The sequence below is a fragment of the Rhinatrema bivittatum genome, chromosome 7 (genome assembly GCF_901001135.1).
Source record: "Rhinatrema bivittatum chromosome 7, aRhiBiv1.1, whole genome shotgun sequence".
NCBI classification, from domain to species: Eukaryota; Metazoa; Chordata; class Amphibia; order Gymnophiona; family Rhinatrematidae; genus Rhinatrema; species Rhinatrema bivittatum.
In genome coordinates this window covers 128,662,235-128,686,682 of record NC_042621.1, presented here as the reverse complement: position 1 = coordinate 128,686,682, position 24,448 = coordinate 128,662,235, and the positions used below count along the sequence as shown (strand labels likewise).

General features: G+C 44.5%; 1 protein-coding gene across 1 annotated transcript in view; it reads right to left on the bottom strand.

The window, feature by feature from the left end:
* Positions 1–22,055, bottom strand: part of PSD (pleckstrin and Sec7 domain containing) — a 301,533-nt gene extending 279,478 nt beyond the window's left edge. The window contains exons 1-4 of the mRNA XM_029610693.1: positions 21,096–22,055; positions 20,886–20,988; positions 18,178–18,685; positions 9,105–9,557 (exon numbers count right to left, since the gene is read on the bottom strand). Coding sequence (XP_029466553.1) covers positions 9,105–9,557; positions 18,178–18,685; positions 20,886–20,988; positions 21,096–22,055 — 2,024 coding nt within the window. The remainder of the gene's footprint in view (positions 1–9,104; positions 9,558–18,177; positions 18,686–20,885; positions 20,989–21,095) is intronic.
* Between the last annotated feature and the right edge of the window lie 2,393 nt (positions 22,056–24,448).

The following is a 24,448-nucleotide window of genomic DNA, read 5'->3' as shown; positions in this document are numbered from 1 at the left end:
ATGCCATCTGTAAGAGATCCCTTGCTAACTCAAAGGCTAGAAAACAACGTAGGCTTTAAATATCCGGGCAGCGTGATGTCATCACAGGGGGACGCCCCTGAGGTTTGCGCAAAGTAGGAAATAAGAGAGAGGGCCTTGCGGCGAGAGAGCCCTAAGGTACAGGCGGAGCATGGCGAGAGGCAGCGCCCAAGCCGGTCCAGGGACGCCGGAGAGGACGGCAGGTAGACGCCACGGAAGCCAGGCATCCATCAACAGCAAGAGGAGGTGCCAGGAAAGAAAGGTAGGTGTAGTGAAGCCATCAGGAAGGGACGGTTGCAACAAACTGCTCATACTTGATGTGCGTTTGGATGAGAAGACAAAGTTAATTTCTGTTTCTGATAGCAGAATTGAACACATCGTGCAAACCAGCTGGAGATGGTTTGCTTAGCTACAGGAAGGCCTGGTGCGTTTGGGTTGAATGAAACAAATAACTGTGAAGTTCGAGAATCTGACTGTGTCCGTTTGTTGTAGTATGCTAACGCTCTTTTACAGTCTAACGGATGCAACAGTTTTTCCCTGTCATTCTGATGAGGTTTGGGAAAAATGGTGGCAGTTCTATGGATTGATTTAAGTGGAACTGGGAAACTACCTTCGGAAGGAATGCTGGATGAGTCCGAAGAACAGCTTTGTGATGGTAAAACTGAAGGTATGGAGTATAATGTACTAAAGCTTGGAGCTTGCTGACTCTGCATGCAGTCGTTACTGCTACTTGGAAGACTACCTTCCATGTAAGGTATTTGATGTGGGCTGAGTCTATAGGCTCGAATGGCGATAGCATAAGTTGTTCCAATACCAGGTTGAGATTCCACGGCACTGGAGACACATGGAGATCCCAGGCCTATGCTGCTGCTGTGTTGGTCAAAGAGAAGGGGAGTGCTGGCCCCACGCAGCTGCTACACTGAAAACTAAAAAGCAGGCTTGAGCAAGAGAACAGCTAATATGGGCTGATGCTGGACACAATGGCTCCACAGGCATGGGGCCGTTGAGACCAACATCAACCATGTGATTGGGCCTACTGGCCCACTGGGGCATGCCCAAAGCCCCAATAGGCCAATCCGCCTCGGTACATCATCATTTCGGCATATTTTGATGCAATTTCATGATCATTGGTTCTCCATACCTGAGCAACCAGCATGATCACAGCATGAATCAGAAAAACAAAACATAAGCATAGCATTGTGATAAAAGTGATCATACTAAGACCCTATTCTGTGGCTGGCGTGGAAAAGAGAAGGCAACGAAATTTTGGTGCCAAGAGCTGTTATATTCTGTGATTTGCAACTGGAGGCAGTCTTTAGCACCATATACAAGGAAAGAAGAGCATTCTCAGTAGCAGTCACAGATGGGGATCTGACCAAAACTGACAATGCCCTGCCATGGCACTCACCTATCAAGCATGCTATAATGCCCCTCTCTGAAATGGCTGCCATCATTTGTGAGCTCATTTCCTGAATAATCATGACTATTCCTGGGGGGCCTGATTAAGAAAGAAGTTCCAAGCATGCCCTGATATGTTGCCCATACATACCATCCCCCACAAACTTTAGAAAAAGGCCGCCCCAGGCACAATGCAAGCACCAAGAAGGGCACCAACAGCCAACCTGCAAGACTGAAATCTTCCCCAACATAGTCTCATCCCAGTTGAGGTATGCACCCAATAACCCCTTTGGAGGCACTGCGCTCCAGATAAGATGGCTACTGTAATATGGGCATGCCTAGCCACAAGCTAAATGGCCGGCAGACAAACCTTGTGGTGTGTAGGCCCTCCCTGCCTGCATCAAATAGAATTCCAAACTGCCTCAGCCTCCACCCAAGTCACACAACCATAGGTTTCATACCTTACTATTCTTCTCTCATATTTGGGTTTGTTTGTTTTTTTAATATTTATAGTTGCTCTCCCAGCAGGCATGATGTAGGAGCTGCCTTGGTTCTTCTGTGCCTGTTCTAGGCACCGGCTCTCTAGGATAGCATGGGCCTTGCACCCAATTCCCTCAGCTGCTCCGGCTTCAAGCAGCATTCACCCAAAGAGGACCTGCATCCTCCAGGGCACATCCATCTCAGTTTAAAAACAATTCTAACTTTATAAGTGTCAATTTCTCTTCTGGTGAAGAACGAGAAGGTAGAGTAAAAACAGATAGAAATATAGCTACACACTTTATTTGTTCATACCTCTCACTTCGCCTGCCTCACTGTTTCCCCTTCTCTGTTTGGTAGGCTTGCTTGAATAGCCAAGTTTTTAAGCCTTTTCTGAAGGTTTTGTTGTCTTTTTGCAACCTTAACTCTAGTGGCATGGTATTCCACAGTGTGGGTCCTGCCAAGGATAGTGCTCTCTCTCTTACTTGAGTTAGTCTTGCTGTCTTAATTGATGGGATAGTAAAGAGTGCTTTATTCGCTGATCTTAGGTTTCTGTTTGGTACGTGTACGCGGAGGGCTGTGTTAAGCCATTCCGCTTTTTCGTTATGTATTAATTTTAATACTTAACGAAAAAGCGGAATGGCTTAACACAGCCCTCCGCGTACACGTACCAAACAGAAACCTAAGATCAGCGAATAAAGCACTCCGCTTTTTCGTTATGTATTAATTGCATAAATTAATACATAACGAAAAAGCGGAATGGCTTAACACAGCCCTCCGCGTACACGTACCAAACAGAAACCTAAGATCAGCGAATAAAGCACTTCGCTTTTTCGTTATGTATTAATTGCATAAATTAATACATAACGAAAAAGCGGAATGGCTTAACACAGCCCTCCGCGAACACGTACCAAACAGAAACCTAAGATCAGTGAATAAAACACTCCTTACTATCCCATCAATTAAGACAGCAAGACTAACTCAAGTAAGAGAGAGAGCACTATCCTTGGCAGGACCCACACTGTGGAATACCATGCCACTAGAGTTAAGGTTGCAAAAAGACAACAAAACCTTCAGAAAAGGCTTAAAAACTTGGCTATTCAAGCAAGCCTACCAAACAGAGAAGGGGAAACAGTGAGGCAGGCGAAGTGAGAGGTATGAACAAATAAAGTGTGTAGCTATATTTCTATCTGTTTTTACTCTACCTTCTCGTTCTTCACCAGAAGAGAAATTGACACTTATAAAGTTAGAATTGTTTTTAAACTGATAATTCCTGGACAGTATTGTATCACAAACCAATTATATCATTTAGAAAACTATGTACCGAATCATTACGGCACCTGTGTAAATTAATATATCTCAGCATCCTTATTTTATGTGCCCTATTGTAAACCGTTGTGACGGATCCTTCTTAACGACGGTATAGAAAAGATTTAAATAAATAAATAAAAATAAATCTCTGCTCCCTTGTCCCGCCAGAGGGGTACACAACAATAAGAGGCTGCAGGCCCTGTAAGTAGGTGTATAGACACTTAGGGGCTGCAGCAAGAGTTAGAAGGAGGATGGCTAAAATCTTTCCAAGAAGTTCCTCCCACCAAGCCAAACAATGAAAGCTGGATGGACATCAGTTGTCCTCCTTCTACCACATCTCTGAGATGCCTCTTATATCTATCTCCTGATGGTATGCCATACATTCTAACTCACAACACAGAAGCACAGTTGATACATTCTAACTCTCCAGCAAGGCACCTTGATTTTTTATTTTTTTTTTGCTTTGTCACTTAACCAGATCTCTTTTGAAGAGATCCATGTAAGTGTCAGGGTTATCCGGCCACACAACACTGGATATCTTTAAACCTAATCTGCCATACTCAAATGCTGGCCAGTTAAGTTTAAAGTTATCCGGATAACTTTAATCAGGGATATTCAGCAGGACGTTTATCCCGTTTAAGAAGGAATAAGTGGAGCATATGGCAAGTGAAGCCACAGAATATGCAGAACAGCAGGAAAACCACAAACCAGGAAAAACAAGTGGAAAAAACACATGTGGACTGGGCAATACACACTTTGATCAAGAACTGACACACAATGGTTAAAAAGAGGGGAACTTAAACCTAAGGATGAGAGATTGATAATAGCTGCACTGAATAGTGAACTATGTTCAGCTTGGTTCACTGCAAGCATAGAAAAACCTGGAAAACAGACATGAAACATTCTGTAAAACAGAACTAGAGATAGTCTTTTGCCTCATTAATGGGTGTGATCCTTCTGATGTCAGAAGAACTGTACAGAAAGCCGCAATAAAGTAGCATGGCTTATCCACTGGAAATGGTGTAAACACTATAAGATTGCATAACAGGGGAACACCAGCATCAAAAAACATAAACTTAAGATTCGTTGGGTGAGTTGAGCCCCTTTTGAGGATCAATGTTCTAAAATTGAGTTGTGGAGTTCTGTAATAAAGTTAATCCACCGAGGTTTAAATTCTGGGGGTATTTATCAACTCAAGGCTGCCAGAGCAAAAGATCCTAATGGTTTACGATTTGTAAAACAGCTGCGTCCTTTTTTATGTCCATAAGATTTAAAAACAGTAGTTTGAGCATTTAAATTAATGTAACTCAATCTATCTAAGCTTGCCAAAACATTTGCTGGTCAAGTTACAACTTGTTCAGAATGCAGGCGCAGGGTCTATTATGGGTTACAAATGCTGAGAAAAAGCACTGCCTTAGTTGGTGGCCTTATACTGGCTTCCTCTCCTGTCCCACATAGGGACATTTACCATTCTGTCTTTGACCTATTGCACACAGCAGAGATTGCACCAGCATATTTAGGGAATAAAATTCAGTGGTACAGAGGAGTCAGGGGATTGTGATCAAATCAAGAAATCCCTTTGGTTAAAATGATTGCAAAGGTTAGGCCCACGTTGCATACATTTTCAGAGATGGCGTCTGTGCTTTGGAACATGCTAAGGAAACTTACTGAGGAAAGCCCTTAACTCTATGCTTTTCCATCACCAGTTGAAAACCTGGCTTTTTAGAAGCTGAGTCATTTCCTGTTTTGTTGTGGTGAGGAACACCTGCTGGGAGGATCTGGGATAGGGAGGAATGCTATTTATTTTTAGATTTGTTTATAGATTGATTTTTATTGTTGGACAAGGTCGTTTTATATTTTCATTGATTGTAATTCGTATGTTGTTATCCACTTTGGTAGAAGAGTTGAAGGCAGAACATAAGAATGTAAACTGAATTAAATTAAACTGCAGAGAATGAAGAAGTTGTGATCATATGTGGCAGCCACATATCAACAGAGCAAAAACTTTGATGCCAGAGAAGTAGACAGAGTGGCAAAAGGAGAAAAATATTTAAAAAATGGCTTTGCTTGTAGATGTAATAGTATCAGGTGATTCTTCTCTACTACTTGAGTCAGAAGATCACTGAGTTCCAAGACACACAATCAGTGACAAGGAAAACATGGCACAAAGATCCAGAAACATTAACAGCTGTCTCCGAGGTCACCAGCCTGATTAAAAAGTCCATCTTGATAACACTTCTTATAGTTATCACACCCTACTAGTCCCAGAAGGTAACTTTCTTTTGACGCAGAGCAAATACAATGAGGAGCATAAGCAGTACATTTGAGAAATTGAGATCATAACCAGCATGTTGTGGCTTAAGAATGAAGTTCATTCCTGTTATGATATGCTTAAAACATCTGGAAGTGCTAAGAAAACCTCTGCCAATATATTTAAGTCCAGACCTGCAGCACCCCTAGTTATCCAGTGCAGATGCACACATGTTTATGAAAATATATAAAAAGGCCAGCTTCTGCAATTTACAAGGAATCTCTAAGTAATGTATTCTATACCAGTGGTTCTCAACCTTTTTTCTGTCGGGACACACCTGACAAATGGTTCTCACAAGCGTGACACACTGAACCAGGCTAAATGTAAACAAACACGCTGCATTCTACAGGAACCCCCTCGACCCCCAACAATGGGTGCAGAGCAGAACTAGGACATTCCCCGTTCAATTTACCATACAAAAAAAGATATTTCTGGTGGCATCTCAATAACGGCAACATAAACACTCTCTCCTACCAGGTGCAAGAGCCCTCCTTATGAAAAAACTGTAATTTACCACCAATGCATGTTCTATTGAGAAAACACAACAAATAATATTGCTACAAATGCCTACATGCTAGTAAAATACTTCACCTCGGTCACACACATAGAATCGACCTTCACCAAGTACAGAAAGACCACAAATCACAAATATGGAAACAGAAACTGGAATGGAAACCCAAAAATGCCGCTCTGCATTCTGTGCAAAACAAAAATATAGCACCTATCAGACTTCCAGGATCTGAAATAATGTACACAAACTAATGGGCCTGATTTTATAACATGCGCACGGGCGTAGATTTGTTCACGCAACCCAGCGTGAACAAATCTACGCCCGATTTTATAACATGCGCACGTGTTATAAAATCCAGGGTCGGCGCGCGCAGGGGGGTGCACAATTGTGCAGCCTGCGCGCACCGAGCCGAGCAGCCTGCCTCCGTTCCCTCCGAGGCCGCTCCGAAATCGGAGCGGCCTCGGAGGGAACTTTCCTTCCGCCCCCCCCCCCTGCACCTTCCCCTCCCTTCCCCTATCTAACCCGCCTCCCAGCCCTAACTAAACCCCCCCCCCCTGACCTTTATTGAAGAAGTTATGCCTGCCTCTGGGCAGGCGTAACTTGTGCGCGCCGGCTCTCCATCCCCCAGCCTGGTAGCTGTTCCGGAGGCCTTGGTCACGCCCCTAGAACGCCCCCGGGCTGGCACCCCACCCATGGCCCCGCCCCCAGAATGCACATTTTTTCAAGCCCCGGGACGTACGCACGTCCCGGGGCTTGCGCGCACTGCCAAGCCTATGCAAGATAGGATCGGCACACGCAGGGGGAGGAAGGGGGAGGTTTTTGGGGGTTGCGAGCGTATCTTATGCTCGCAACCCTTTGAAAATCTACCCCAATGTGCAGAAAGTTACACCTGCATTATGGAACTCAAACTGTAACAACCCTACCTATGAAAAGGCAGCACTGCAAAAATTACACCAGGCCCTAAACATCAATACACTTCCTATTAGGGAAACAGAACAAGCCAAGCTGCTATAGATCCCTACCAAGAAACTACAAGCTCTTAGCTGGGTCACACACGCAGAACATAGACAGACCCTCACCAAATACAGAATAAAGTGACCATAAAGTTAATGTTTTTGTTTTTGCGTTGTTTTACTGCATACAGAGTTTGGCTTCTTGCTGTTTCCAGTTCAGTTTTTTGTCTCCATATTTCTATTTATACATTCCCCGAGAAATATAAAATAATTCTAAAACTAGAATATAATAAATGTTTCAAAACAACTGATAAATGGAACATCCAATCATTCAAAATTTTCAAAATTATTAAAAATTCTCCAAACACCAATAAAATATTTCTAACAGCAGACACATCACATAATACCTAATAATTAAAATGGCAGTCAATCAAGAAAGATAAACTTAAAAGTCCACCTTTACTTACCCTCTCCAGTAACTCTCCTACTCCTTTCCCTTGTAGGCCAAGAGCACATACCAGAAGCAGCAAGGACTGCTGAAGCTCTGTCCTCATGCTCTTCTTCCTTAGAGCCCATGACTAGTCTATCACACACTCACTCACACACACACACACACACACATACACACCAGTCACCTGCCTGACCAAACTCTCTCTCTCTCTCTCACACACACCAGTCACCTGCCTGACCAATCTCTCTCACACACACCAGTCTCCTGCCTGACCAATCTCTCTTTCTCTGTCATACACATATACACCAGTCATCTGCCTGATCAATCTCTCCTTCTCTCTCACACACCACACACACCAGTCACCTGCCTGACCAATCTCTCATTCTCTCTCACACACACCAGTCACCTGCCTGACCAATCTCTCTCACACACACCAGTCACCTGCCTGACCAATCTCTCTTTCTCTCTCACACACCACACACACCAGTTACCTGCCTGATCAATCTCTCTCACACACACCAGTCACCTGCCTGACCAATCTCTCTCTCACACACCAGTCACCTGCCTGACCAATCTCTTTCTCACACACACACGTCACCTGCCTGACCAATCTCTCTCTCTCACACATACACGTAACGTCCCTGACCAATCTCTCTCTCTCACACATGTCGTGTCCCTGACCAATCTCTCACACACACACACGTCACATCCCTGACCAATCCATTTCTCTCACACACACCAGTGACTTTCCTGAGCAGTCTCTTGCTCTCACACATTTCTCTTACTTACACACACATTCTCTCATACACTTACACACATGCTGGCTCACTCTCTGTTTCACTCGCCCCCACCCACAGCACACATAGCAGATACAGCACAAGGTAGCCGGTATGCTGCTATTAAAAGCAGAGTCCTGACAGGCTGGAAACTGCAGCAGGAGTGACCTCCCCAGCCCCACAGCGCTAAGAAGGCAGCACTCAGCTGTTTGCTTGTGCTGCGATCAATCGCGGAACAGATCAATCAGCTGAGAATATAATTCTATGCTTTTCTCCCCACCCCAGCCTTTTTTGTTTTTGCAGTTTGATTATTATTATTAATTTTATATTTTCTTGCTGGCGAGAGAAGGGGAAGTCGGAGTGGGGGGGGGGGGGGGGGGCCAGCGGCGCCGTACTCTTGCAGGCCCTGGCAAAGTGGCCAGCCAGCATCGAATGCGATTTCTACAGCAGGAGCATGCATGCATGGCCTTTTCTTCTTCCTGCGTGTCCGGTAAACATCACTTCCTCTTCCGGGCCACAGGTCACGTTCCTGTGCCGGCTTCCACAAACACTGCTTCCGTTCCCCTCGGGGCTTGAATGTGTTGATAGCCCGGGCAGGAAAGGCAGCAGGGTTTGTCTCGCTGAGGTGAAAAGGGGGGGGGGGGGGGGGAGAGCAGAGGGTACTCGCGACACACCTGCCGGTGCTTCGCAACACACTAGTGTGCCGCAACACACCGGTTGAGAACCGCTGTTCTATACTATAAAAAAGCATTGCAAGACATTCACCTGGATGTTGAGCCTTTAGGTAAATGCTGATAAAATCCCAGGAAATTGTAAGAACACAAAGCAAAAGTGTAGAGAGTATGGAGTCACCAAGCAGGTGTTGCTCTGTTCTGCAGTCTGCATTTCATACACTTACCTTGGAATGGAGTTCTGCGGCATTATTAAACTCTCTTCAGACCCACAAGGACTCTGTGAGCCATTCTTAAATATCTTGCTACTTCCTCCCAGCTCTTCTTCCACCTCCATCTTCTCATTTGAGACTGGGTCCGTGGTGGAGCTCGTACCAGAGTCCGGCTCTAAATCGGCCAAAGGCGCAAAGCTCTTCTCAATGAGCCTGACATTCTGGCAGATCTGGTCCTGTATTTCTGAGGTCAAGGTAGGAAAGTCAAAGGTGAAGAAAGTGCCTTGACTTGGAGAAGGAGAGGCAAGGATGTCAATAGAATCCAGGCTGGTGTAGGAGGTGCCCTTGGCCCGATGGGACTCCATGATGTTCTCAAAGTGTTTGCTGAAGGAGTCTGTGCCATCTTCAGAAAGGCGGTGGCCAAGCATGCGTGGTGCTGAGGATTTGAGTGAGGTCTGGGAAACCACCCTGGAGAAAGCATAAAGAAACCATTTGTGAAACCATGAACATTGCTCAAATTCACTGTGACTGTAATCTCCATTCATTCTATCCAACCCCCAAAACATTTCCACATGTGAAAGCACAATCCCTTCTCTTATTCCTTTTGTCAAGCAAAATCACTTCCTTGCCCAGAGAATATCCCAGATTTTTCAAAACAGCGCATTCAGATTGTGGCAGACATTTGGGGAATAAGTTTCTTTAGTGTGCACATTCACACACAAGTAGGTTCACCTAAAGTTATGCTTGTATTTTATAAACTGTGCTGCGGGAGCTACCCAGTTTATAAAATACCATGTACTATTGCCCCGAAAATACACATGTATATTTCAGGTACATGCACGTTGTTTTTATGAAAGGATCCGCATAGTTTATACACCTATTTTATAAAAAGTACACACATGGAGTCATGTGATGCAGTGAACCTGAACAAATGTTTCTGGTTGGGCTCCGGGTGCCATCCCCCAATCATCCACAGATATCTTGCGCATCAGTGACTAGAAGCACACTCTCTTGACATTTTTAATAAGGATAGATGTCAATAGATAGATATATGCAAAACTCGCCGGGTATTATGCTGGGAAAGACTGACAACAAAGAAAGAGAAAATGAAACCAGCAAAGACAAAATGGACTCCAGAAAAGAAAAGGCTGCAACAGGCCTAAACGAGGAGTCAACAATAAAAGGAATAACGGCAGCAGTAACAGAAGCGATAGCAGGTAAGCTGGATGCAATTTCCAATCAAATTACCGACTTATAAAACTCTTTCTCGGACTTTGGGCTGCGGATAGAAGTGATCAAGAGTCAAGAGTCAAGTCTCAGTAATTGAAGATGATACGCTAGATTCAAACAGTGGAAAAATTGATTTCAGTACAAGAGTAGAAAATTGAAGAGTTGGAAAATCGCTCTTGCTGTAATAATTTAAGGTTTGTGGGATTCCTTGAGGTCATTAAGGAAGCCAGTCTAACAGAGATTATTACCACATGACTGCCAGAAGCTGACACCCCTATTTGTTGAAAGAGCTCACAGAATAGGGACGAATAAAGCAGGAGAAAGTTATCCTAAAGTAGTAATTGCCAGATTGCTTAACTTCATGTACAAATGTGATTATGCAAGCATACTGAAAAAAAACCACATTGCAGCACCAAAACAACAAAATCAGAATCTTTCAGGACTATTCACTTAAGGTTTTGAACCACCACGCATTTAAGAATCTGGCATGGCAACGAGACGAAAGTGTTTGAAAGCTTGGAAACTGCGAAGAAGTTTATAGATGTGCTGCCTCATTGACCTTGCCAGAAAATAAGCTGCTACATAACTTGTAGGCCCAATGGGCAAAAATGTAGCAAAGATTCTGCCACCCAAAAGTCACATGCCTTATAGCCCCTAAAACAAAATGATCAAAAACAAAAAGCATTCTCTGTGTGCTTTAAGTTTTTTTTCAATTTTCTTCCACAAAATAAAAGGGAAAACCCAACCCTTCCATCCCTCTGAACCCCTTCCAAAAACAGGTTCAAAAGCCCCAATAAACAACCCGAGATCCTCCATACTGAAGAACCTTCAAAACTACCAAACTCAGACCCCCCCCCAACTCATGGCAAACTGCCCCCAACCAGTGTTCCTCTAAGGATTGGGTCATTGTGAGCAAACGTCTTGGTTATGGTTACATAATCCTGTGAGCTCTTTGGGCGGCTCTGTAAGGCCTCCTCTCCTTTCAGGCCATGGCAAAAATCATTGATGTACCCCCATCCCCCAACTGATCCCTGATCCTCATGGGGCAAAGAGTAAGGAAGTCAGACCTTGAAGATGAGGGAGAAGGGCTCACACCACCCCCAGCTCAGATCAACATGGATTAGCGGGGGTGGGCACACTTTCTTTCTCCCTGACCTCAGCATTCTTCCCATTTCCACCACCACTCCAGTGCTGGCTTTAGACATCCTCTAGATACAGAAATGCTGCAGCTACAGAATAAAAATACATATTTTTCCATTTTCTATCAATCAGGTATCCCTGGATCATACATCACTAGCAGAACTGAGCCAAAAAATCTCCAACGTAAATTTCAACCAAGAAATACAGCATACCCCTAGATTATGCATATGTTGGTCTGCCATTAACTATAACTAGTAACTTGGCTATAAGACAGAGCAAAAAAAATTCCTAAAGGGCCTATATGCAATAAAGTCCTGACCAGTTTTCAGCCACCCAGAAAAACTATCGGTACTTTTTAAATAATCTGACAGCATTGCATCAACAATGTATGAAAATGGAGATAAGATCTTATTCAGATGATATTTAACACCTCATAAATTATACAAAATATAATGTTTGCAAACAAATACAGAACAGGCCATAAAGTATAAATAGAAGTGTGCATAAAAAACTGAACTGGAAATCGCAACAAGCCAGACACTGTATGCAATGCAACATGACCATTCCTTATAAAACATTAAACAATAAAGTCAAGAAATATAAATCATGAGTCATAATAGTAAAACCATACTACTAAAAAATTTTTTTTTCAAACCATCTGATGAAAAAAAATCCAATAAATTAAAAAATGTTTTAAATTTTCCAAAACTCCAATAAAATATTTCAAAACAGCAGAAACATCAAATAACATCCAATAGTTAAAACTAATAAGGATTAAAAAATCAGTCATCCTGAGATTGTTGTGGATTGGAGGAGGTGGGGGCCGTACAAATCAATCTCTCTCTCTCTCTCTCTCTCTCTCTCTCTCACACACACACTATTCTTTTTATAAGTCCAAAGAGGAAGCCTATGTTTTAAACTTTAATCAAAGTTGATTGTCATAAATTTATGACAAAAATGCCTAATGATATATTATAATTCCTAAGATTATCCCATGAGAAGATATTAGATATTTTGGGGTGGGGTTGTTCTATACATTTTTCAGTTGAGTCACCCCACAGACTTTATTGTGTTTGGAAATCCAAACAAAAGCAAGCCTGTAAAAAGTTTAAAAAAGGAGATCACTTTTGTATCAGCCCCACCAGCTGCAACAATGTCAGTGCACAAAATAAACCCACTAGTTCAACCAATAATCACGTAGCTGGATTGAATTGTCTAGTATTTGGCCAACTCTTCTGGGGAATCAAAAAAACACAGATTTACAATCAAACAATTTCAGCCAAGAAGGGTAAAGCATTATATAATTCATGCCTTTGTCTCTCAACTGACACTTCCCCTCTGCAAAGCTTTGCTGCTTCTTAACCATGGCTTGTGAAAAGTCTTGAAAAATAACATTTTTGATTGCTCATAAACAAGAGTACCTTTTTTTCTTGCTGCCTCCATAGCACAGTGCTGCTTAACCCCAAAATTGTATATCCAAACAATGAATGCTCAAGGTCTCTGGTGTAGGGATCTGTGCACTCTGTCTGTTTTGAGGAGGTTATTTTTAGCCTCCATGTCCAGCAGCACTGCAGCCATTTTGAAACAAACTCAGCCATGTTGGGGCCTTCAAACCTTTCAGGGAGGCCCACAATTTGGAAATTATTTCACCGTGCTCTCTTCTCCAAATCTTCTTGTCGGTCAGCCATACTTCTAAATGTTCTCTCAAGCATGTCAATCTAGAGGCTGTATGCAATAAAGCCATCCTCTAAATCACTGACTCGAGTTTTAACTATGTCCTCCTGCTCCCACATGGAGGAAACAAGCTGAGCCACGTTCTCAACAACAGTTTTCAGTTTCAAATTTATATTTTTAGATAGATTATCAGAAAACTGGCCAAACAGCTGGCAAAGAATCTCTGTCATACCAAATGAAAGATCAGGAATTGGCTAGTCCTCACCACCACTCGTCCGCTAGACCCAAGTTGGGTTTCTCCAAAGAAGGTACATCTCCAGATTTGCTATTTTACATGGATTTATCTGCCCACATCTAGACATTGCTATAGTGCTAGTGTAGCTCCAAAGATCAGTGAAAAAAAGTTTAAAATAGATGTGACTGGTGAAAGCTCACTCAACATGCTGCAGTTGGCTCTAGAGCATCATGTGACCTCCCATCTGGATAAAACTTATCATCTGAACAACTTGGTTTTAACTGGGTATAATTAGCAGTTGTGGCTGCATTGCTAAATATCTAATTATTTGGATAATTTTATTCAGGTAGCGTACCTGGACAGCCCATGGCTGAATACTGACCTCTTAAGTTGTTAAAGTCAAAATCAGAGGAAAGCAGTTTACTTAGAAAATGCAACAAACCCTGGAATCTGCAAGCAAGCTTTGAAAGTCCTCAGTAAAGAACAGAGACACATTGATCCAGCATACCATAAGGTAAAAAGCAAACTTTAATCCATAACCATAGAAATGTCAGCGTTTACTATAAAATGCACCCTTTCTCATGGCACAGCTAAGGAAGGGTCCTTTTGGAAGGGAAATGTTGACATTATGGCTATTGGTAAGGTTTATATTCACCAAACAGAAAGATGACATGCTCAGAACAGTATACTCTCTATGCTAGTCCATTATTGCAGGGGATGGTACCACTTGACATGAGTGCCACATGGTGGCACACAAACCCCTTTCTGCAGACAATCATTCACCCTCCAGTCCTAGCATCCCGATTGCTTTCAGAGCTCGCAGCCCAGCTGTGCTAATCTTGCAGTGTATGAGACTGACATATCTGATCTGGGCATTTTGAAAATACCTGCGCTGCTGGCACTTGGAGAGTGAACAGAGTGCCAGACGGGCATGTGGAGGCTGGGTTTCATTGCAGGGGAGGAGGAGGACTCTGCCAGAGGCAGCATGATTTTTGGCAGGGGACGTTCCCCCGACATGCCACATCTCCCAAGAAGTTATGGCAGAGGGGGTATTTTTTAGCACTCAACTAGAAAAATGGACTATTGCATATTATAGTGTGACACGAAGACATTGTGTGCTGTTGGGTGTCTGTGGGTGTAAGTGGCATGGCCAGCACTTACTTCCTTATGTAGCGGTAAGAGGAGGAGGAAACAAAGTGGAGATCGGTGTATGAGAAAGACCTTTATTGAAATAGTCCGACTCTGTCCGAGTTTCGCTCTTTAACCAAGAGCTGCCTCAGGGGCAATGCATTTCAGCAGGGCAGATGCCACAAAGTAGTACTTCAGCTTTATCTATAGCGGTTATGATCAAGTTGCTCCTTCTTAGTCTCATAGTAGATCTGGATCGTGTCAATGTACAATCCAACGTGGGCAAATCTGATCACATTGTTTTGTTTAAATCTCAGGACTATACATATATTTCTATGCTGTGAGCGGCAGCTCCTTTGGACACAGACCGCAGTTTTTCGAACAGCCAGATGGAATACCAATATATGTATACTCCTGAGATTTAAACAAAACAATGTGATCAGATTTGCCCACGTTGGATTGTACATTGACACGATCCAGATCTACTATATTACTAAGAAGGAGCAACTTGATCATAACCGCTATAGATAAAGCTGAAGTACTACTTTGTGGCATCTGCCCTGCTGAAATGCATTGCCCCTGAGGCAGCTCTTGGTTAAAGAGCGAAACTCGGCCAGAGTCGGGCTATTTTCAATAAAGATCTTTCTCATACACCGATCTCCACTTTGTTTACTGCTACACAGCAACCTTGGATTGGCTTCTGATTTGTTTTCTGTGGTAGGAGGAGGGGCAAAGGGAAGTAGGGAAGCAGCATCTCTCTGTTTCTGCCCACAGTTTCTCTCTACACCTTTCCCTATTCCTTTGCCCAACTTAACTCTGTTCCCTCTTCCTTCCCTCCCATCCATCCTGTTCCTTCACCTTTCTTCTTTTTCCCTGGACAGGTCAACCTGTCCCTTCTTGACTCACTCACACGCTAAGGGATGCAGGGCAAAGAAAGAGGCCATAAAAGGTCATGTGCCAAATTCCTTAAAATGTGCTGTCGTTAAACCTATTCTAAAAAATAAAAAGTCCGACACTACTGACTTAAAGAATTTTAGACCTATATCATACTTACCACTCCTTGCTAAAGTTATTGAAAAATAGTGCAGAAACAATTAACCGAATTCTTAGACACAAATAATATTCTCTATCCTCAGTTTGTTTTGGTTTTAGAACATTTTTTAATACTAAATCCTTGTTATTAGCTTTGTCCGATACCATTTTATGAGGATTTGACAATGAACAATCCTATTTCTTGATTTTACTAGATCTATCAGCAGCATCTGATAAGGTAGATCATAATATTCTGATTCAAAGATTAATTGACATTGGCTTGAGTGGTTCATTTCTTCTCTTAATGATTGCCCTTTTCAGGTCAAGATGAATAATTTTTTATCTGAAAAGACCAAAATTGATTCTGGAGTACCACAAGGATCCTCTTTGTCGGCTACTCTTTTTAATATTTATTTGTTACCTTTGTGTAAATTGTTGCCTGGATTAGGCATTGAGCATTTTATTTATGTTGATAATGTGCAGCTTTCAGTGCCTATAAATGAATCCATTGAGGATACACAGAAACTAGTAGAAGTTTATCTGTCCCCAGTTAGGCAACTACTGTCTCATATGAGATTGGTCTTGAATAATCAAAAAAAAGAAATTATCCTACTTAACAGAAAATCATTTTTAAATAAGACCATATACTTTAAATCTGATGAAATGCAGATTGAAACAGTTAGACAAGCTCGTGACCTAGGTATTATTATTGATAGTGAATTCAATATGAAAATAGAAATTAAGCAAAAAATTAGAGAAGGTTATTGTAAACTGTATATAAGCATCTGAAGCCCCTGCTGGGTTACAATGATTTCTACATTGTTCTCCAGACCTTGATTTTTTCTATTCTTAATTACTGTAATACCCTTTTTCTTGGATTATCTGCAAATTCTTTAAGAGCATTACAATTACTACAAAATGCAACTGCCAGTTTTATGTGGTGGTAAAAAGTTTGATCATGTAACACCCATCCTTATTGCCGGGCACTGGCTTCCGATTAAGTACAGAATTGGCTATAAAGTACTATGCCTATTGCATAAATCACTTAACTATAATAAAATAGAATGGTTGAATGCCTCCCTACATTTGCATATCCCTGAAAGGAACCTGAGATCAGCTGACATAGGCCTATTAACGGTGCCATCTGTCAGAACTGCACACTTATCCGAAGTGAAAGAAAGAGCAATCTCAGTTGCAGGTCCAAAATAGTGGAATTCTCTCCCTATTGAGCTGAGGCTACAAAAGGATTTTGTGATTTTTAAGAACTTAAAAACATGGCTGTTCAAGCAAGCATATGAATGTTGAGTATTCATTTGGAATAAGGCACACGGTTGAAATTCATGCAGAAATACTGGTGAAACATTTTTTTACTGAATTATTTTATTTTTTTATCTTTTATTATTTTTATCATTTTATTATTTCATTATATTATTATTTCAAGTCTGACTATGTAATCTTATCTGTTTTATGTTTTCTTTTATTGTATACTGTACACTGATATGACTGAATACAGATTAATGGTATAGAAATGCAATAAATAAATAAAAGATAAGCTGTAGAAATGAGAGGAAGATGAGAAAAAGTTAGAAGAATACAGAGACAGAGATAGAACAGAGACAAAGGAGACCAAGAAAAGAAAGAACAAGCAGAGAGGATAAATCAAATCAGAGATGCAAAAAAGGTTAGAAAACAGGTCTGGCAAGGATTAACTCCTGTTTTCCCTATGCTAATTAATTTAGCTCAAGACTCATGTTTAACTCTTACAGCCAAGCCAAACTCCTAAACTCAGCCTGCTTATCACATTTTCTGGTTTGTTGGGCTCTATAGCACACAGCCCAAGACTCCTGGCTCGTCCAGGAAACGTCTGGGATGTATGAACTCCCTCCTGCTTCCTGGATCCTCCACAGAGTCTCCTGGAGCAGCACCACCCATGGGGGCCTGCAGACAGCGCATGTCGGGGGGGGGGGGGGGGGGCTCTGAAATAGCGCTGTGTGCTCCCTGTTCTTCTCCTTGTGGTTTCTGTTTCCAGGGCAAACAGGAAACCCATGAAGGTGCCACAGGGAAGAGGTGTACAGGAGGAGAGGCTGCTGTGGGGACAGGCCTCACTGCATGCACTGCCTGCTTGTTCACTGGCACTGCATACCCATGGATACTTCTTCACCAGGAGACTCAAACTTGGTCTACCTGCTGATACACTAAAATAAAATGGACAACTGCCGTTTGGGGAGGAGAGAGCCGAGAGGAGAGATGGGGAAGTGAGACAGGGCAGGGGAGCTGAGAGGAACAGAAAAAGGCAGGGGCTGAAGGGGGTCCTAAGAGAGGGGAGAGTAAGAAAGTGGGGATAAAGCCAGAGAGGGCACCGGAGGGTTGGGGACAGGGCCATAAGGACAGTAAGAGAAAGGAGACGGAGGACTGAAGGGGAAAGGAGAGTCTGCCCACCTCAAAAACAATAGGCCTGCACCACTGGGTGTGAGGATAGGATATGGGGAATCTGCATATTTACAATTATCAATTCTATGCATAGGGAAGTTGGGATGCATGAGTGGGATACGAAGAGAGATTGCATACTCATTGAAGTGGCATAAATATTTGCCAGGGGAGCTATACTGTTTCTTCCATCTCTTCTCTATCCCAGTATTAAAACCTCACCTGGCTCTGCCTTCCACCCTCGATTCTTCGAATACGTCATCATCCTCCTCCTCCGCTGGGCCTTTCTTCCCATTCTGCACTGCTCCAGTGCAATGCCCTTGGGGCAGGTGACTGTGTGGTTCGTCCAGGAGGCTTCTCCGTCTCTCGCCCACTGTCCCGGTAAAACTCTTGTTGCTTTCACTGTCCTTCTGGCTTCCAATGGCAGAGTCCACCTCTTCCTTTTCAGCCAGGATGTCGTCGATGTTGGTCTCGTGATAACACCTGAGCGGCACAGAGTCCAGGTCCGTCTCCGAGTACTTCACTGTGCGCCTGATGATGCCCGTCTCCAAGCAGCCTAGTTGCTTGGCAGCCCAGGGCACTGGCTCTATCTCCACCTCCACGTGGCTCAGGCTATGCTTAGCAGACGCCCGTATCTCAGCTTCTGTCTGACACCTCTCCTTGACGCTGGGTTTCTGAAGCAAGTCTGTAGGCGAGACTGGGCTTGTGGGGGGCTGCTTGGAGGAGGTGCCTGGAAGATAAGAGGAAGAACAGAAGGCATCAGACCCCTGCTAATACAAATGATCACAACATCCAAAGGGGGGTTTGTTGACGAGGTAAAAAGGACAGGAGGAGGTACAGATGACATGAGAGAAAGAGGACTGAGGAAAAGAGAAGCTATAAAAATGTTGAGGGTGGGAACAGAAAAAGGTTATTGGGGAGAACAGTGGGGATAGGGAAGCTAATTTTCTACAGTTTGCATAAGTGAACACATACTCCTTTAAGTCGGTGCATCTAAAGTTACATTAGTATTTTATAAATTGTGTGTGTGGGGTGGCAGCTGCCCCAAAAATACACATACAGGTTTCAGCATACATGTATATCAGTAATGCAGGAAAACGCATGCTTTCTCTACCCATTTCATAAAAGTACATGGATATATTTTATATGCGTACAACTAACGCGGGTGCACGAAAACCCCGAGTTATACACAGAGGCAGGGATTTTCTAAAGAATTCAGTTTGTCCGATTATGAAAATGCCTACTTGTACAGTTCACCCAGATCTCCACCACTTAACCCCCACCTCCCACCCGAAAACCACAGATAAAAGACAAGTGCAAATTCAACTGCGCGACTTAATTAGCAGGTGCAGCAGTGAATGGACCAGTTCTGTACTGTCTGCAACCTCCGAGCCCACCTGGACCGCCCCTTTTTTCCCTGTTTATAAATTACGCCTCTCTTGCGCTGTACTCCCAGTTTTCTCCGAACAGCAGAGCCACATGTACACGACATGTGCACATGTACATGCTGATTTTACATGCGGAACTCTTTGCACATTACCCCCCAGTAGTGGAGGAAGAAAGCAAAGGTAATGATAAGAGGAAGTGATAGGGAAAAGGAATGGATAATGCAGTGAATTAAATGCAAATGTATGTAGGAGAATAAGAGACTGAACAGGGGCAAGAGGCTGAAGAAAAAACAAAGAAGGGAAAGCAGGAAAGAAAGGCAAGAGCCGTTCTTGTCTGCTGGTTCTGCTTTGTCTTTCTCCAGTCTCTCTGAGTCTGCACCTCAAACCCATTCTTAGGACATTTAATTTTTATCCAGCACAGCCCAAGGCAGGGGGAGGGCAATCTTCAAAGGAATCCAGCAGCGTTAAAATGGATTACCAAGCCCAGGTTTACCCATCTGAAGTTTGCCCTACTCTGTCGCGGCTTCCATGACAGGCCAGACTGGGAGGAGGCGTTCCCGGAGAAGAGGGAAATAGTGCAAAAGAATGATAGTTTCAGAAATCCACGTGCCATTTTATCCTCCATGGCTGCCCGCGGGCGCGAAGAACATGGGCGCAGTGAACACGCAGATTTTACACTACTGTTCAAAGAGAAACAGCCAGGGGTGGACGGACTATAACCACAATAGGGCCCACAGCCCTCCCCCCCCTAGTCTCGGATGGGTGGTTAGAGCCAATGATCTTTATTGTCCGAGGGCCTAGATCGCTGTCAGTCCTCCCCGGAAACAACGATGTTAGCATACCTACTAAAAGCACCTGCATGCTTGGCGAGCGCCCGGGGCTCTCTGAATGGGTGCACAGTGATGGAAGGCAGGTGCGCCATGGTGCATCCGCACCCAATATGAGCGAGGTGTGCCTGGATTTATTAGCAAACTATGATGTCAGAAGGCAGGGTGCACGTAGCCTACGGAACAACACAGGTGTGAGCAGAGAGGCATTGCAGTTAGTGACAGGAATAGAAGAGATTTTGTGCCCAATCGCCTGCCGCCCCCCCCCCCCCCCCCCCCCACACACACACACACACACTCGCTGGGTAAGCGGAGGAAAAGAAAGCCAGTCTAAAGATGCAAGCTCTCTGTACATCCCTCCAGATACTGGCCTTGTAAGGTGGAAAGCAATCTGGTGATCTGGGAAGGGATGCTATGAGCTTCAGGGGTTCTCTACCAAAAAAATGTCTGATGAGCCAATACTGCCGGCCCTGTACGTAATCCCTTCCCCAAACCTGTCCACAATGGAAGGGGTGTTTGGGAGTTCATCCAGACAGAAATCCAGAAGGCATTTGGCAGAGACTTTCATACTGGGGAGAGTGTGAGGGCCAATCCAGAATAAAAACTTGCAATAGAGCTGTACGGGCCTCTGAGAGCTATCTAGTCGGCACGATTATTCTCTGTGGGCTGCACAGTAAGAAGCCTTTTGCATTTGTGTAGCCACAATTCCTCTTACCTGTCCTCGGGGGCTCTGGAGGGCCATAGAAAAACTCCCACTTTGCTTTCGCTATCCGCTGGGCTCTCGAGGAGGCCTCTCTGGGATATGCCCACAGCCCCACCTGAATTAGAAAAGGACAGCGTCAGCACGAAGGCCCCCCCACCATGACAGGATCTCACCAGAGAACGAGCTGCCACATAAGGCAGAAACATGGACCCTTTCAGCTACCTGATGCTGAGGTTCCATCTGAAGTGGATTTCTGTAGCCGGCCAACACGGTCTCCTTGGGGATGCCCGATCCATTTGTCAGGGCTGTGAAGATGCAGTCCGTGCTCTGGTGCTGAGGCTCGGGGTCCTGCTTCTTAGTCACGGGACTCTGTGGCAGACTACGCTCCGCAGAGATGTTGCGTGTTGCCGACTGCTCTGTCCTCAACCTCCTGTGGGGACAGTCCTGGCAGTCCCTGGTTTTTTTGGCTGGTGTTTGTGTAGCACAGGGACTCCCTTCTCTCCTAGGATGTTTTTGTGTCATCTGCGGGCTTCCAGGCACCACCTGCTTGTGATCTCCAAGGGGAACTATTATTTGCGGAGATCTATTACCCGGTGTATCTTTACTGAGAGGAGTTTGATGTACAGAGGCAGTTCCATAGTAAGAGTTCTCCTCTGATCCAGTGGAAGCTCCTGAGAAGGCCAAGTTTTCATTCAGCTTTTTGGGAACCTGCTTCTCCTCCTGACTGGTAGCAGATGGGAGCCCGTTCACATTCTTCACGCTGGCTTTCTCCACAAATGTGAATGTCACAACGGAGCTCTGGCAGGAAGCATGAGATAGCACCAGGGGGCTCCTACTACCAGGGGAGTAGAGGGGATGGCCTGATCTGCTCTTCAGAGGGGTGCAGGGAGCCGTCTTTCTGCCCGAACCCAGAGCTATCTCTGTATGGTTGCGAGCCAAGGATCCTGTGCTGTTGTACATACCCAGGTGAGCCCTCCTGGCCTCTGGCGTGAGGCTTTTCCTCAGTAGCTGGATCCTGCCTGAGCTCAAATTGGGGCTAAGCGAGCGCCGAGAGCCATGGGTGGGCTCAGATGCTGCTGCTGGAAACCAGAGTCTCCTGGGGGACCCCCGGAGGGACCTTGGAGATGACAGGATGCAGTCCCCATCGGGACGGAAGCACATGAGTCCTGCAGCCTGTGCCATGCCAGACACTGAAGAGTCAGGTGCAAGGCTGGAAGAGTTCTGTGATGTTCCGGCAAGGGCGTAGCTCGTCTGTGAGGCAGTGCATCCTCACTCACTCCTAAAACAAGGGGAAAGAGGAACTGATTATACTTGGGAAACGAAGTAGCACACAGAAGCCTGGCTTAGAGAAACTAGAAAGCATTGGCAAAGAAATGTTTGGCAGTGTAAAGTTGTATTCTGAATAACAGTTTGCATTTATATGGCTCCTTTCATCTTAAGAGAAATGCACATGCAGCCAGCTTAGGGGTGGATAGCTTAGCAACACATTTCTAGCACTTAACACGCCACAAAGGTTTCCAAAAAGGAGACGAGAGAACAATTAAGAAATCCTACCAAGCAATTACAGGAAAGGACACAATTTAGAGCCTGATATGCAAAAAGATCTAGGCACCTAACACTGGCCAACAGACCCCCTCCCCCCCCCCCCCCCCACACACACACACTTCCTGGCTGAGCGCCTCAATTTAGGCTCCTAAATTCACAAGATACCCACATTTAGGTGCCTTAAAAGTGGACAGGGCCAAGGAAGGGGGAGTGAAGTCAGCACTCGATGCTGATTTCCAGCACTGGACTCCTAATTCGGGAGCCTAAAGTTAGGGAAATTAACAGCAAGACTAAATTTAGGGACTGCAAGTTATAAGTGCCTATAATTTCATTTAAGTACATATACTGGGTGGCCCATGGAAAAATAGCCCGCCTCCAGTACCAGTGCCACGCGGGCAGGCCTCCTTTCCATGGGCCACCCTGTATTAAGCCCAATACTAAGATGGCCAAATCTGGCTGCATACAGGACCCTAAATTAGGAAGCCAGTCTAGGAGCCTAAATGTTGGCACTTAGCACCCTCTGAATATTGGCCTCTTAGTGCTTTTGAAGCTCCTGTTAGTGTAAGAATATTAACATTCAAGCAAACAAACTATAAGGCAGGGCAGCATTTAAGGTCAACAGTAAAACAAAGTTTTGAATGTAACAAAAATATTGCTGCACAAATATTTGGTATTCCATAGAATGAAATGGAGCCGAGAGCACTGACATAGAGAAGAAAGGTATGGAGGTAAAACAGTGAGAATGGAATACGAAAACGTGTCAGAAGAGGGAGAACTAAGAATCCTGTTCTGGGAGTCTTTTGCACGGGTTTAAAATCGATTTTACCCATTTTCTCTCTGAGATATGCATTTATATATGAATTGGATTTTGTTTATAGTCTGCCTTTCAGACACTTCAGAGCGGATTACATAACAGCAGTCGTCTTTGGGAACGCAATTTGGTAGTCCAAGCAGCCTAGCACTCTGACTGGCCAAACCTGCTCCATCCCTATCATGCACGTCTCATCCTCCCATCCTCTGTCACATCCATGCACTGTACTCATGCTTTCATACTGTCACACTCTTACCCATCTGCTCATTCATTACTAAACCTAGCAAGAAAAAGCAAAACATAGTACAGCAAAAGAGAAAATATATTACTGAAAAGCATCTGAGTACGTCATTTTGTTTCACTTTTAATTTATGTTAAAATCCCCTTTGGGGAGGGAGGAAGCTTCCTCCTACAGCGCTGGTGGGTTCCAGGCCGCACGTGCTGAGATGAGGGAGGCCTTGTTCTTCTTCATGGAGGGGGAGGGGTGCCGGCCTTTCCCAGGACCACTCCTGCTGCTGGGGCAGGAGTTATTATTACGCTGGTGCTAAAAAGGGTAGAAATCTAATTATAAAGGATGCAACACAGAGACAACAGAACCAGTCAGTACACACATCTCCACCTCTATAAGGGGGTAGCTCTTTTACTCCAAGATATTCCCCTCAGCAAGCATGCATCCACTGGTGGGGAACCTGGACTAGAGAAGCAATGCTTTTTCCAGAAGCAGCTGCATAGTTTGTGTATCCTATGGGGGGGGGGGGGGGTAATGGCAAGTCCTCGGGAGCACCTCCGACGCCGCTCCTCCTACACGCCGCCCCTCCGCTCGGCCGTCCAGCCCGCCCACAACCCAGGCGGACCAATCGGAAGCCGCGAGAGGGACCTTTAAATCTACAGCTCACCAGGCGCCGCGCGCCTGCGTCGCGCGCCGAAGGAGCACGACAAAGGGGCTGGCCCCTTTGTGTGCCCCTTCGTGCAGACCCTGAGAGCCCTTGAGCCCTTGAGCACACCCTATACTACCTCCATATACCCTAACTGGAAGACGGATGGAGTTCCTCTAAAATCCAACAAGACCTCCATGCATGCTAGAACCAGGGCTGTAGACAACATCCAAGTCAGCCAGCGACATTCCTCACCAATACCTCTAACGCTCAATCTCAAACAACCAAAGCAGGACCACACATCCAGAGTCAAACGGCTTCACATGTGCCTTCATTAAAACGCC